The sequence below is a fragment of the Alligator mississippiensis genome, chromosome 1 (assembly GCF_030867095.1).
Source record: "Alligator mississippiensis isolate rAllMis1 chromosome 1, rAllMis1, whole genome shotgun sequence".
NCBI lineage: Eukaryota > Metazoa > Chordata > Crocodylia > Alligatoridae > Alligator > Alligator mississippiensis.
The window spans coordinates 483,387,351-483,400,608 of record NC_081824.1 but is presented as its reverse complement, the minus strand read 5'-3'; the positions used below and the strand labels follow the sequence as shown (position 1 = coordinate 483,400,608).

At 69.6% G+C, this 13,258-nt stretch overlaps 3 protein-coding genes across 3 annotated transcripts; all 3 read right to left on the bottom strand.

Moving 5' to 3' along the window:
• Positions 1 to 32: 32 nt before the first annotated feature.
• On the bottom strand, positions 33 to 4,727 carry SMPD1 (sphingomyelin phosphodiesterase 1). The gene is made up of 6 exons (XM_059723589.1): positions 4,466 to 4,727; positions 3,597 to 4,366; positions 3,340 to 3,511; positions 3,095 to 3,171; positions 1,728 to 1,873; positions 33 to 1,591 (listed from the first exon to the last, which is right to left on the bottom strand). The coding sequence occupies exons 1-6, from the start codon at positions 4,664 to 4,666 to the stop codon at positions 1,176 to 1,178; spliced, it is 1,782 nt and encodes a 593-aa protein (XP_059579572.1). The 5' UTR covers positions 4,667 to 4,727; the 3' UTR covers positions 33 to 1,175.
• A 1,633-nt stretch (positions 4,728 to 6,360) lies between these two features.
• CCKBR (cholecystokinin B receptor) lies at positions 6,361 to 9,733 on the bottom strand. The gene is made up of 5 exons (XM_059723603.1): positions 8,616 to 9,733; positions 8,018 to 8,269; positions 7,527 to 7,779; positions 7,324 to 7,451; positions 6,361 to 7,180 (listed from the first exon to the last, which is right to left on the bottom strand). The coding sequence occupies exons 1-5, from the start codon at positions 8,773 to 8,775 to the stop codon at positions 6,681 to 6,683; spliced, it is 1,293 nt and encodes a 430-aa protein (XP_059579586.1). The 5' UTR covers positions 8,776 to 9,733; the 3' UTR covers positions 6,361 to 6,680.
• A 90-nt stretch (positions 9,734 to 9,823) lies between these two features.
• On the bottom strand, positions 9,824 to 13,160 carry CNGA4 (cyclic nucleotide gated channel subunit alpha 4). The gene is made up of 5 exons (XM_014610615.2): positions 12,509 to 13,160; positions 12,329 to 12,433; positions 12,111 to 12,217; positions 10,939 to 11,934; positions 9,824 to 10,700 (listed from the first exon to the last, which is right to left on the bottom strand). The coding sequence occupies exons 1-5, from the start codon at positions 12,595 to 12,597 to the stop codon at positions 10,312 to 10,314; spliced, it is 1,686 nt and encodes a 561-aa protein (XP_014466101.2). The 5' UTR covers positions 12,598 to 13,160; the 3' UTR covers positions 9,824 to 10,311.
• Between the last annotated feature and the right edge of the window lie 98 nt (positions 13,161 to 13,258).

Here is a 13,258-nt window from a genome sequence, read left to right as displayed (position 1 = left end):
GGCTCTGAAGCAGGGTGGGTAAAAGTCAACAATTTTTTAAAATTTAAATCAGATTTTTTTAATCATATTTTTAAAGATGCTTTAAAAAATAAACTTATGTAACAATAGTTTTTTAAAGATAAATTAAAGCTCAAAGCTATCATCAGGGGATAGGGGTCAGGCCTTCTAATTCTATTCTATCAGAGACAATATATTCATGTAACTTTTTTAGAAGTTTTATTAGTAGGTCACAACAGGCCGGGGACTATATTAGGGGCTCACCGAATCTCATGGGGTTCCTAGAGGCTCCTCTATTGATTAATAAAGAAAACCACTCTACCCACTGGGACCAAGCACTCAGTCTAGAAGATCCTATTAAGTGTCTCTGTGAAGCTTAGTTTCAGTTCTCAAACTGGATTTGTCTCCAGAGATCATAGAAGAGGTTCCTTGGGTAGATGTGATATCTTTTATTAGACCAACAAAGTAGTTGGAAAAATTGTTCTCTGTAAGCTTTTAGGCACGAACGCCCCTTTTCTGGCTTAGGGAGAACGTATTGTCTCCAGAGGTAACATCCTTGTTAACAGCAGTATGTGGAGATGAGAGAGAACAGACCTGATTACCCACCAGCAGCTCTCTTGTCTCCCTTCAAGTTTGTGCGTGCACAGTCAAGCCCATACCTCTCTCTCTAAAAGTGCAAAGTTTCAAGAAGTTAAACAAATGGCGCAGCGGTTCCCACCCACTGACAGATTGCACGCTACCAATTAAATGCAACCTTAAGTACCGCCAGCAAACATTTGTCATATAAAGTAATTACAATAAATCTGCTAATGCATACTGCTGGTGGCACATGTACTGCACACTGGGAACCGCTGGAATAGAGGGTATTAAAACAACAAAAACACACTTTTTGCAGAAAACGATTAAAGCGAGATTTCCTGACCTGTGATTTAAACCATGAAATTGATTCGATTTAAATAAAATCCACTCTGCTCTGCAGTCCCCCCCTCCCCCTTGCAAAGGCCTGGCCCCGACACACCTGCCTCTCTCCCCCACCTGCTTGCAGCCAGGAAGGGGAGGGTGGAGCGTACCCCATCCCCGGCGTTCTGGCACAGCCGAGCAGGGCCCCCTGCGCCCAGGGCTGGCATCTGTTTGCCCCTCGCAGGGCCCAAGCGCAGCAAGCTTCCCCCGCGTGCGGGTCAGCAGAGGCGGCGCTGGTCCCAGAAGTGCTGGATGTGGGCGAAGGGCAGGGTGGGGCGCAGGCTGTGGCACAGGGCAGGGTCGTCGCGGCGGCCGGTGCGCAGGGTGCAAAGCAGCGCGGCCTTGCAGGCGTCCAGGCAGGGCTCGCGCGGCGGGTGCCCCTTATAAAACAGGAACCAGAAGTGCTGGAACAGGCGCTCGTCGTCCTGGAAGCGCCGCAACAGCTGGTCCCAGTCGGCCGGGAAGGCGTTGAGCATCCCATAGGTCTCGCGTGCCCTGTACAGGCGGCGCCAGTGCGGCGTGGCCCCTGGCCCGGCTGCGTTGGCTTCAGTCAGGTTCAGGATGAAGGTCTCGTGGTCCAGCACCATGTGCGAGCTCTCGGGGTAGTTCCCGTCCAGCTCGTACACGCGGTAGCCTACGGGCCGGGGCAGGTCAGTGCCACGGCTCCCTCCCCGCCTCGGAGCGCGGCTGTGGCTCCCAGCAGGCCCCGAGGCACAGGCTGCATCCCCTGCCCCCTCCCTGGGCTGCACAGGCCCACCTGGGGCACTCACCAGGGTTGAGGTTGATGTAGGTGGTGACGCTCGGGGCCACAAAGGCCACAGAGACAGGACGCGACAGGGTCTCCTCGTCGTAGAACATCTCAAACTCGTCCAGGTGCGTGTGGCCAAAGAACTGGGCCACGATGGTGCTCTCAAACCTGTGGCAATGCAGGGGGGGATCAGGGCCAGGCCCGTGGGCACTGGGATGTCCTTATGGCTCCCGCAAAACCGGCTGGGCTGGGTCAGGCCCCCCCAGGCTGCTGGCTCGGTTGCACTGGAGCCCCCCGTGCAGCGGAGCCCATGCGCCTGGCTCCAGCTAGGCAGCCCCCAGACCCGGTACCCCGGCAGGGGGACAGGGAGGGGACAGTGCTGAAGGGCACAAGCTTTTCTCTTGCTGCAGGGAGCAGCCACCCCGGGCACAGCAGCGCAGATCAGGCGGCTTGAAACTGCAGCTAAGCCGGTTTAGATTGGTCTCGGGAGGCGCTTCCCTGTTGGAGCAGGGAGGCTGTGGGATGGACGCCAGGGGATGGGGTATGATCGGTCCCTGGAGCGCTCCAGCAGAGGCTGGGCAGGGATGATCTAGGCGCAGCAATGCCTGTGCTGGGTCACGGGGATCTCCCGGGACTCAGGGCATTCCCATTGCCACGTGAGCCTGGGAGGAATTTAGTTTTCCTTTCCTGTTGCTACATGTGTCAGGGATTTTTCAGTTGCCCCGAGGCGCTGGGTGCTGGCTGCGGTTCAGACTGGGAACGGGGACTGGGCTGTGCCAATGCTCCTGGGACCAACTTTGCAGGGTCCTGGCTGGAGGGTCTTGCCCCTGGGCTCAGGCTCGGCCCCATGCTGCACTGGGGGCAGGAAGGGACTTCTGCCCTGCTCCGACGGGCACGGACTGGGGTGTCTCCTTTCCCCCACACGGAGGGCACAGCCTCTGCCTGATGTCTCTTGGGTGCACAGACCTCCCTGGCAGCAGCAGGGCGAGGATGTCCTCATCCCTGCATTGTGGAGGCATGGCTAGGGCTCATGAAGCCTCTGGGAACGGGCTGAGTCTCTGCACAGGGATGCAGGGTCACGTCAGGACCAGGTCGGATGAGGATGGGATGGGACAACCGTGCCTGGAGCCGGGGCTGAGCTGCACAGGGCCTGCCTGTGCTGAGGGGGGCTACAGGGATGGGCGGGACGGTGGGGCACTGTCCTTCGCTCCCTGTCCCCCTCCACATGGGCTGTGCCCCGCTCACGCTGCTGCCCCAACTCCTGCAGTTTCGGGTGCCTGCGTGGGGTGGCACAGGACAGGGCAGGGCAGTGCCTGGGGCACCCCACCCAGACCTGTCTGCATCCTGGCAAGAACCGGGTGGCCCGCACCCTGGCGTCTGGGCGCTCACCTGTTGACGATACGGTAGTAGTTCCAGCTCCAGCTCCGCAGGCAGTGGGCGGGCGGGATGTGCCCGATGATGTGCACCTGCGGGGGCGTGTTGCAGACGTGTGAGGGCACGGCTGCAGCTTGTCATCCCCCCCCTCCTGCCTGCCACGGGCCCACCCAACGCACCCGGGGGGCCTCACCCGGCTCGGCTAGGCAAGCCCTGGACAGAGACAGTCGTGGCCGGAGCCACCCGAGATCCCCGCTCACCTTCTCGCCGGCCGCCTCCGCTCCCGCCAGGACGCCCACGAGCCACTGGAGCTGCCCGGCCGGGTCCGTGGCATTGATGAGAAGCCAGAAGTTGGCCTCGGAGCAGAAGTTCATGTTGAGGGACACGAGGCGCAGGCCGGGCCGGATCTGCAGCGTGTAAAAGCCGGCGACTCTGCGAGGGGGAAAGGGGCGGCGTGAGCGCGGGCAGCGGGGCCACGTGCCCCTCCAGCCGCCCGGCGGAGCCCCCCGTGCCCTACCTGAGCGTCTCCAGCGCGGCGGGGGGCAACCAGCCCTGCCAGGCCTCGGCCATGGCGTCGTAGAGCCAGGCGGACGAGCGGTTGCCGTGCACGTAGGGCGGGGGGAAGCCGTTGACCGGCACGGCCTCGTGGTTGCCCACGGCCGGGTAGACGGGCAGGGGCCCCAGGTGCTTGCGCAGCAGCGCGGTGACGGTGCGCAGCGCCCGCAGCTGGCCGGCCCGGCTCTGCTCCCACACGTCGTGGGCCGGGATGTCGCCGGTCCAGTAGGCCAGCTCGAAGGGGCCGGCGGGGCCCAGCTGGGCCAGCAGCGACTCCAGCGTGTGCAGGGGCAGGTCGCACTTGCCGTAGGAGCCCCAGTAGCCGGCCGCCTGCCGGGGCGTCCCCGCCGGCGCCGCGCCGCGGCAGCACAGCGGGTCGGGGCAGGCGGCCTCGGCGCCGGGGGCGTAGGCGCGGTCCCAGTGCAGGTCGGTGAGGAAGAGCAGGCGGGCGGTGGGGGCGCCGGGCGCGGGCGGCGCGGGCGGCGTCACGGGCGGCTTGGGGGCGCGCGGCAGCGACACGTTCCAGGGCGCCAGGATGTCCCAGCGCCCGCAGCGCGCGCCCACCAGCAGCCCGCAGATCTCGCCCGGCCGCAGCACCGAGCCCGACCACGCCGCCAGCACGTCGCCCGCGAACAGCCGCACCGCGCCGCGGCACACCTCGTCCCGCGCCAGCCGCAGCCCCGTGCACACGTGCACCGCCAGGCGCTGGATCTGCTCCGCGCCGCTCCGCATCTGCAACGCAACGCGACGCGACGCGCCGGGTTAGGGGGGTGCGATTGCCCCGGGTTAGGGGGGTGCGATTGCCCCGGGTTAGGGGGGTGCGATGCCCACCTGCAGGGCGAGGCGCAGCGCGGCGAAGAGGGAGCGGCAGGCCGGGCACGTCAGGTTGCGCCACCCGAAGTGGGCGCCCGCGGCCGCCAGCCCCGCGGGGCCCGATCCCGACCCCGACCCGGGGCCCGATCCCGATCCGGATCCGGATCCCAGCGCCAGAGCCAGCGCGAGCGCCAGCACCGCCCGGCCCGGGCCCGCCATGACCCCGCTGCCCGGCCGCGGCCCCGATCCGGCGGGGCGCGGCGTGGGGCGGCGCCTGGACGAGGGGAGTCCCAGGTTGGCGCAGGGCACTCTGGGAGTTGTAGTGCGTGGGAGCGGCGCATTGTGGGAGTTGTAGTGCGTGGGGGCGGTGCATTGTGGGGGCTGTGGTCTCCCTGGTCCCTGCGGCAGTAGCGGTGTCCGCGCAGGCGCCGCGCGGCATGCTGGGAGCTGTAGTCCGCACGCCTGGTCCCAGGGGAGGGGCGTGTCCTGCAGGCGCTCGGCCCCGCCCCCTCCCCCGGGGCGGCCCCAAGCGCGGATCGGGCGGGGGTGCAGGCGGGGAGTGCGGTGCACGCCCCCGCCGTGCCCTTGGGCCCGATCCGGGCGGGGCTGGCTCCGGCCCGCCTCGTCCCTTGCAAGGGCGGTGCGTGCCGCTGCCATGGAGACGGCCCGTTGCCGCGGCGACCGGGGGCCCTGCCGGCATCCCGGCCGCGCCAGGTGACCGCGGGATCGGGCCCGCCTTGTGCCCGAGCCCCCGCAGGCGGTGCGGGGGCTCCTTCCCCGAAGTTTGCTCCAAATCCGCTCCCAGCCAGGGACAAACTGCCCCAGAGCCGCCCTGATGCCCCCCAGGCCAGCCGCGCAGGCGAAGCCGAGTCCCACTGAGGCAGCGCCGCGGGACAGCCACCGCCGCGGGACGCGCGTCGCGCACGACTGCCCCGGGCGAGGGGCTCCGGGGACACGGGCGGGCACAGCACGGTTCTGCCGGTCTGGGGCACGCGGCCTGTGCCTGCGTCTGGTGAAGGGTCACGAGGACGCGGAGGGAACGTGTCCGTCCGGGTGAAGCGGCGACGGTGGAACTGAGCCGCCCGAGTGACCGGCTGCACCGGGGCCGGACGGCACAGTCCTGTCCCTGGGGCGCCACAACGGCTGCTACGGACGGGGCCTGGCCTCCTGCCCCGGCAGGGGTGGTCACCGCCTAGCCCGGCTCTCCCTCCGGCCCTGCTGGCGCCAGCCTCCGTGCCACGTGCCACCAGGCCGGACGTGAGGCTGTCTGGGGCTGGCGCCGTGCCCTGCGCCCGGCTCAGCGCAGTTCCTGCCTGCAGCCCCCGCTTCCCATCCCCGAGGGCCAGGGCCGAGCTGGCGTCACGGCGGGGCCAGGGTCTGGTGCCCCTCGGTGACACCAGCGGGATGGGGCGAAGGGCCCGGCTTGGCGGGTGGGGGGGTGCCAGCCGGCTAGGGCCAGAGCGGTGAGAGCCGGACGCCCGAGTCCCTCCCTGCCTGACCCCGGGCCACTTCCTGCAGCTGCCGCTGGCAGATTGGATTAAAGCAGGCGGATGGGGGCTGGAGCCGCGGCAGCTCGAGCTCCCTGGGGAACCGCGGTGCGCGGCCACAGCTGGTGTGCAGCAGGGACGGGGGTGTGGGGCAGGGACAGCGGCACCACGGACCCCCCACTCCCACTCCCGACCTGCAGCCCACGCTCCCCGCGTGCTGAGGGTGGGCCCCGGGGCGGTCAGTGGGGCTGAGAGCACAAAACCGTTGGAGGGACATGGTGGGGCCAGACGCCCCACCATGCTGAGCTTGGCGCCGTGTGGCGGGGGGTCACACGCTGCACCTGGCCCTGGGGCGGGGGAGAAACATGCCCAGCTGGGGTGGGGGAGCAATGGCGGGGGGGGGGAAGAAGACACAGGGCACAAGAGCCAAGTCCCAGGCTTTATTGAGTGGGGGGCTCTGCTGACGGCATAGGCGCGCGGATGACACATCACGAGGCGGCGCGGCAGGGAGGGGGGCAAGATTAATGCAAGATGCCAGGGCACTAGCTGGGCAGGGCCGGTCCTGGGAGCTCAGGCTGGGGGGGGCTGGCCCCGGGCCCACAACCCTTCAGCCAGCGTGGCCCGGCCCCCCCACCCCCATGCCAGCGCAGAAGGCACCAGCACCAGCCCCAGGCCAGGCCCAGGTGGGGGGCACGACGCTCTTTGGACTGGACCCGGGGCATCCTGCAGTGGCGGGGGGGGTGCACTCAGAGGGGCCCGATGCTGCTGACCGTGGTGTAGCTGCCCTTGGAGAGGGAGGGGGCGGTTGCGGTGGCATCGTCATCGGCGGGGGGCCGGCGGGCGCGGCGGGAGGAGGGACAGGTGCCGGTGCAGGTGGCCAGGAAGGCCTGGCGGAAGCGGCGGTTCATGAAGCAGTAGACGAGCGGGTTGGTGCAGGCCGAGGCGTAGGACAGCAGGTGGATGAAGGAGATGGGGGCGCCGGCCAGGGCACGCTGCGCGGCGGTCGGGGCAAAGGCGCGCCACGTGTTGGCGGTGAAGACGGGCAGCCAGCACAGGAAGAAGAGCACCACGATCACCACCAGCATCCGGATCACACGCCGCTTGGCCCCCAGCTGCGCCTCCGACCGGCTGCTGCGCGCGCGCTCCGGCCCCGCACTGCTCAGCTCCAGCGCACCGCCCGCCCGCATCAGCTGCACGTAGCACCCGTCGCCCTCCTCGCTGCCTGCCTCCCCGCCGCTCCGGCCACCTGCAACACCGCGTGGACGGGTCACGGTCACCGTCGTTGGCGCTGGGTGCCCAGGAGGACCTGGGCCTGGCAGCGCAGAGCAGGGGAGCAGAGCCCAGTCTGGTCAGAGCCCCCAGCCCAGCCCAGCCCAGCCCCACACTCACCGCCAGCCTCCCTCTTCACGTCCATCTCGAAGCGGATGCCACGGTAGAGTTCGCGCGAGATGAGCCCATAGGCCACGGCCATCACCACGCCGGGGAGGAAGAACAGGATCAGCAGCAGCACCAGGTACCTGGGCAAAGTAGTGCAGCCGGTCAGCAGGGCCACTGCGCCCCTGCCCCACAGCCCAGCATGGCACAGCACTCACCAGGCCTGATTGAAGTGTTGGCTGGGCCAGGAGTGGATGCACTGATAGAGCGGGGGCCGGGCCAGCGGCACCGTGGTGCTGTACACGGCGTAGGGCAGCATGAGCAGGGCCGAGAGCAGCCAGGTGCTGGCGATGACACGGGCGGCATGCGAGCGTGTCTGCCAGGCCCGCGACTGCAGCGGGTTGCAGATGGCACTGTAGCGCTCCAGGGCGATGGCCACCAGGCTGAAGGTGGAGACGCTCACGGACACGCCTGTGCCGGGGCAACCGTCAGCGCCAGGGCTACCAGCAGCGCCTGTCCACGCCACTGGCTTCCCCAGCCATGCCCTCGGCCTACCCTGTGATGTGAGCTTCCCCCAGCAGTGCCTCCGCTCCACCCTGCAAGCTTCCCCCAGCCCACTCACCGCTGTGATCTTCCTGCGGCAGTGCCCCCGCTCCACCCCATGACACAAACTTCCCCCAGCAGTGCCCCCAGCAGGGCAGGCACTCACCCATGAGGTAGGCCATGAGCTTGCAGACGACGTCGCCGAAGACGAAGGTGCCCATGAGGTTGGGGATAAGGGTGAAGGGCATGCAGCACAGCGCCAGCAGCAGGTCACTCAGCGCCAGTGACAGCAGGAAGGCGTTGGTGACCGTGCGTAGGCGCCGGTTCAGGGCCAGCACCGCCACCACCAGCGCGTTGCCCAGCACGCTCAGCGCAAAGATCAGCCCGTAGAGCAGCACCCGCACCGTCACCTCCAGCTCTGCGCCCGCAGTGGGGGGGAGGTTAGCGCCGCCTGGGTCCTCACCCAGCCCGGGGAGGGCAGACGGGCTGGGAGCCCGGGGTCCCGCCCTGCCCTTCCCGAGCAGCGGCCTGGGGGCCAGGAGCCCTGGGGTCGGCCACGAGGGCACTGGGGGGCTGGTGCTCGCTGCCCGCCCGGCCCGACGGCTCGGCCGCAGTCGCGCGCGGCGCCGGCGAGATGCCGCCCGGCTCACCCCGCACCCGCCCGCGCCGGCCGGCCGGCTGGGCACGACCCGGGCGTCCTGCCCCGCGGCTCGGGCTGGGGGGAGCCCGGCTCCAGCGCCGCCGGTCCGCGGCGGGGCTCTCACCTCGGGACGGCCGCGGGGGGCGGCGGAAGGGGTCGCAGGCGCTGGCGTTGGCGGCGCCGAGGCCGGTGCCGTTGGCGGACAGGTTCCCGGGCCGGCAGAGCGACTCCGGCAGCGTCTCGTTGGGCGGCCGCGGCTCCATGGCCCGCGCCCCGCCGCCCATGCCCGGCCCGTCCGACGGCGGCGGCGGCGGCAGCGGGACCCGCTCGCGCTCCCGGCTCCGCGGCGGCTGCGGCGCGACTGAGCCCGAGCCCGGGCGGCGGGACCGGCCCAGCGGCGCCCCCCGGCGGCCCCGCGCCGCACAGCGCCCCCCGCAGCACGCGCCGCGGGCACGGCCGCTCCGCGTCGGGGGCGCCGGCAGGGCTGCCGTCGGGTCCAGGCCCCCCGGCTCCGGGACCGCGGGGGGCTGCGGGCCGGGCGCGAGGGCTAGTGGGGAGCAGGGGGTGCGATGGGCACTGCGGGGTGGCAGGATCTGGGCTCAGGGCTGGCTTGTGGGGGGGATTGGGGGGGCAGCAGTGAGGGGCACTAGGGAGCGGGGCTGTTTGCCTGCAGCTCCTGGCACCCGCGTGTGCACGCGTGTGCGTGTCAGGCTGACCCAGGGCCGGGGCCTGTTTGCGTCGTGCGGTGACATCATTGCTGCGTTATTGTCTCGGACACGCCCCAGCGGGAGGGTGCAGGGGGGCACAGAGACCCTGGCCCCCCGCATCCAGACCCAGGCCCCGATCCGGCTGCAGGCACTCCAGGGTCAGGGGCACCAGGCCCTGCCCGTGCGCTGTCTGGATTCGCTGCCCAGACCCCGCAGTGGGCTGAACTCGGGCGTCAGGGCCGTGGGTGTGGGCAGCACCTGGTACCATCCTGCGCTGGGTGGCAGGGCAGCGTCTCCCTGCAGTGCCGCCCGGCCCGGCTGGTACGTGGTGTTTGCGCTGCAGGGCCACCACCCGGCTGGGAACCGCCGCAGCTGCGCCAGGGCCTGGCCCAGCCCCACGCTGCCTGGCGCACGGCGCGGCCTGGCCCAGCACGTCTCCCCTGGTGCACGGACCGCCCCCCGTACCCCGTCTCACCCCAAGGGCCCGTCCCGGGGCCCCTCAGACCCTCGCTGGCCTGTTTGGACCGGTTATTCTGTGCCATGTCCCATCCAGCTGCCCACCATTGCCCCCCGCGGGGTCCCCCCAGCTCCACTCCTGGCCCATATGTGCATACGTGCAACCACATGCATGCAGATGTTTACTTGCACGCGTGGTATCCCTGCGTACACGGGCACGTACGTGTCTGACTGTAGGTGTGCATATGTGGTCACAAACACACGAAGGCACGTGTAGTCACATGCTGCAGATGCATGTGACACTCCCATGCATACACACACACACGCACAGGGAGGGCACAAGCATGGGGGGGCAGGGGCAGGCACTATGGGGGGGTGACAAGGGTCCCAGGGGAGCAGGGTGGGGGGGGGGCACAGGAGCAGGATGCAGGTGGGGGAGGGGGAAGTGGGGGCGGAAGCTGCAGGGGGGCGGGGAGGGGGCAGAGCTGCTGGGGAGGGGGGGCAGAGAAGCGGTTGCCTAGTGACTGTTGTGCTGGTTCCCTAGCAACTGTTGACAGAGCATGGGACGGGTTAACCCTTTCCTGACTCTCCGGTGTGCTGGGGTGGGGCATGGTCTGTCCTCCTCCCGCCCCACCCCACCAGGAGCAGGGCCAGGGGTCAGGGGTCAGGCAGGTTGCGGGCGCCGGGGGGCGTGGGACGGTCGCGGTTCTGCCACTCGAGGCGCTCGAGGCGCAGAGCGATCTTGAAGGCGCTGGACTCGAGCTCGGCCAGCAGCCGCGCCACCTTGGTCTGCAGGGCGTCGAGCGCGGCCTCCAGCGCCTGCGTCCGCGCCTCGGCCGCCTGCGCCCGTGCGATCTCGGCTGCCTCGGCGTTGACGTCCAGCTTGTCCAGCTTGAGCAGGATCTCACGGCCCTTGGCCTCCATCATGACCTTGGCGCTGGGGAACTCGGCCAGCGTGGCCATCAGGTCCTCCTTGGACAGGCAGAACAGGTCCGAGTAGCCGATGCTCTTGATGTTTGCCGTGCGCCGGTTCCCTGACTTGTTACCTGCGGGGCGTGGGGAGACGCTTGGCACGGGGCTGCGGCGCTGCCAGGACCCCCCTCCGCTAGGCTGAGAGGCTAGGATGCACCCAGGGCAGGGACAGTGTGTGTGAAAGGAGAAGTGAGGGGCTGGAGGGATGGGGGTAGGGGGCTGTGGGTCGGGAGCGAGGGGCACTGGCAGGACTGGTGGGTTCAACTTGAGAGTGAGGGGTATCGACAAGCTGGGGGGGCAGGGGGCGGTTACCTTTGATGTTGATGAGGCTGATCTCCCCAAAGTACAGCCCCTCGCCCAGCACGGCGTACTGCGTGATGCCGTCGTCGGCCACCACGGCCAGGCGCCCCTCGCGGATGAAGTACATCTCACGGCCGATGTCGCCCTTGCGGCACACGTACTCGCCGGGGCTGTAAACCTGGGGCTGCAGCCTGAGCACCAGCTCCTCCAGCAGCGAGCGCTCGCAGCTCTGGAACAGCTGCACCTTGCGCAGCGTGGCCAGGTGCACGCTCACCGCCACCTCGGCCCGCAGCCGCTCGGGCAGGTGCTGCAGGATGCGGCCTTCGTGCGTCAGCTTCTTCTCCAGCCGCAGGTGCTGGTGCCAGCGGCCCACGCGGCGCTCCAGGCGCCGGCCCACGCGGTGCAGCCGCAGGTAGTGCTTCACCAGGTCGTAGTTGGGATAGAAGGCGGCGTCGGCGCTGCGCATGGTGGAGATGACCGAGCCGATGCTGCCCATGATGGTGGCGAAGCCCATGATGCCCAGCAGGAAGCCAGCGGCCATGAAGAGCATCTCGACGGGGCGCTGCGGCTCCGGCGTGTCGCCTACCGTGGTCAGCACCAGCGTGGAGAAGTAGAAGCTGTAGAGGTACTGGCGCCGCAGGCGGTCGAAGCCAGGCTGGCTGGCGTCGGGGCACACCCAGGTGTCGCTGCCGCGGCCCAGGAACTCGGACAGGGCGAAGTAGGCGCAGGCGTTCCAGTGGATGGTGACGAAGACGTAGAGCATCAGCTTGGCGATGCGGAAGGTGTGCGGGTGGCCCGTGCGCGTCTCCGTGCGATCGAAGGCCTCCCACAGCCGCCCGACCCGCAGCAGCCGGTTGGCGCGCACGGCCGGCGCGCCCAGGCCCAGCCGCACGTACAGCAGGTCGGTGGGCAGCACCGAGGCCGCATCCCACAGAGCCTGGCGCGACCGGGCGTAGCGCTGCGCGATGCGGCCCCGCGCCCGCACCAGGATGCCGTCATCCCGGAAGCCTGCGGGGCGCGGGAGAGGCGTCGGTGTGGACCCCACTGGCCACCCCGGCCATCCCACCCCGATCCAGCACACCCGGGGTCCGCGCCTGTGCTGGGAGCCAGGATGCCAAGGGCGGCATGCCTCAGTTTCCCGGGGAGGGCCGCGGGTCTCATCCTGGGCGGGGGGGGGCACTGACCGGTGTGGAAGCGCGCGGTGACGTCCAGCAAGTAGAGCAGGTCGCAGGCGTAGTCCAGCACCAGCCACAGCACCAGGTAGCGCTCCTGCAGTTCCACGAAGCAGGCCCTGCGGGGGGGGGCGCTGGGGACTGGCCCTGCTCCAGCCTCCGCCACTGGCGGCCTAGTTGGCCCTGGCCCTGTCCCCGTCCCACCCCGTCCCCCGTGCCCGGCCCGGTACCTGCAGATCAGGACGATCCAGTTGTACATGATGGGCACCACCATGAGGTTGAGCCACCAGTAGTAGGCCTCGCCCGCGGGGTCCAGGATCCAGGCGCGGACGGCGCTGTGGGCGACAGGGTCCGTGAGCCTGGGCGGGGGCACCCGCACCCCCGGCCCCGGGCGCCTGGGCCGCACTCACCCTGGCGGGGCGCTGGTGGACTCCCGGGTGCGCACGAGCGGGCGGGCCTGGGCCCTGCGGCGCAGCCAGACGCCGGCGCGGGCGGCCATGGCGGCGGTGGCGTCGTCGTCGAGCGCCCGCCTGCCGCGCCTTGCTGGCAGCTCCTAGCAACGCGCCGGCCGGGCCCCGGGGGCCTGCGATGCCCGTGCCCGCCTCGCTAACGAGTGCCACCGGGGACCGCGCCGCGCTAATGGGCCCCGCGGGGGCCTGCATCGCACGTGGGGGGGACGGCGGGGCGGCCCGCCTGCAGGGACCCCCTGGGGGGGGTGCAGGGAGGTGGTGGGGGGGCAGGGGGCTCTTTGGGGTGAGGAGGGGGCAAGGAGTTGTGGGGGGGCAGGGTGCTCTGCGGGGTGAGGGAGGCAGGGGGCTCTGGGGGGCCGGGGGAGAGGGGAGGGGGCTGTTGGGGGCGAGGAGGGGGGGCAGGGAAGAGGGGTAGGGGTGTTGAGGGTCCAGGGAGGGGGCTGTTGGGAGGTGAAGGGGGGGCAGGGAAGGGGGCAGGGGGCTGTTGGGGGAGGGGGGGCAGGAGGCCCTGGAGGGGGGCAGGGGGCTATTGGGGGGCAGGCGGGGGAGGGGAGGGGAAAGGAGGGGAGGGGGGCGGGGCTCCAGGGGACGCTGGCGGGGGGGGGGAGGTCAGAGCGGAAACGTCCCCCCCCACGTGGGCCCGGCCCCGCCCCGCGGCGGCTCGGCCAATGCGCGCGCGGGGGCGGGGCG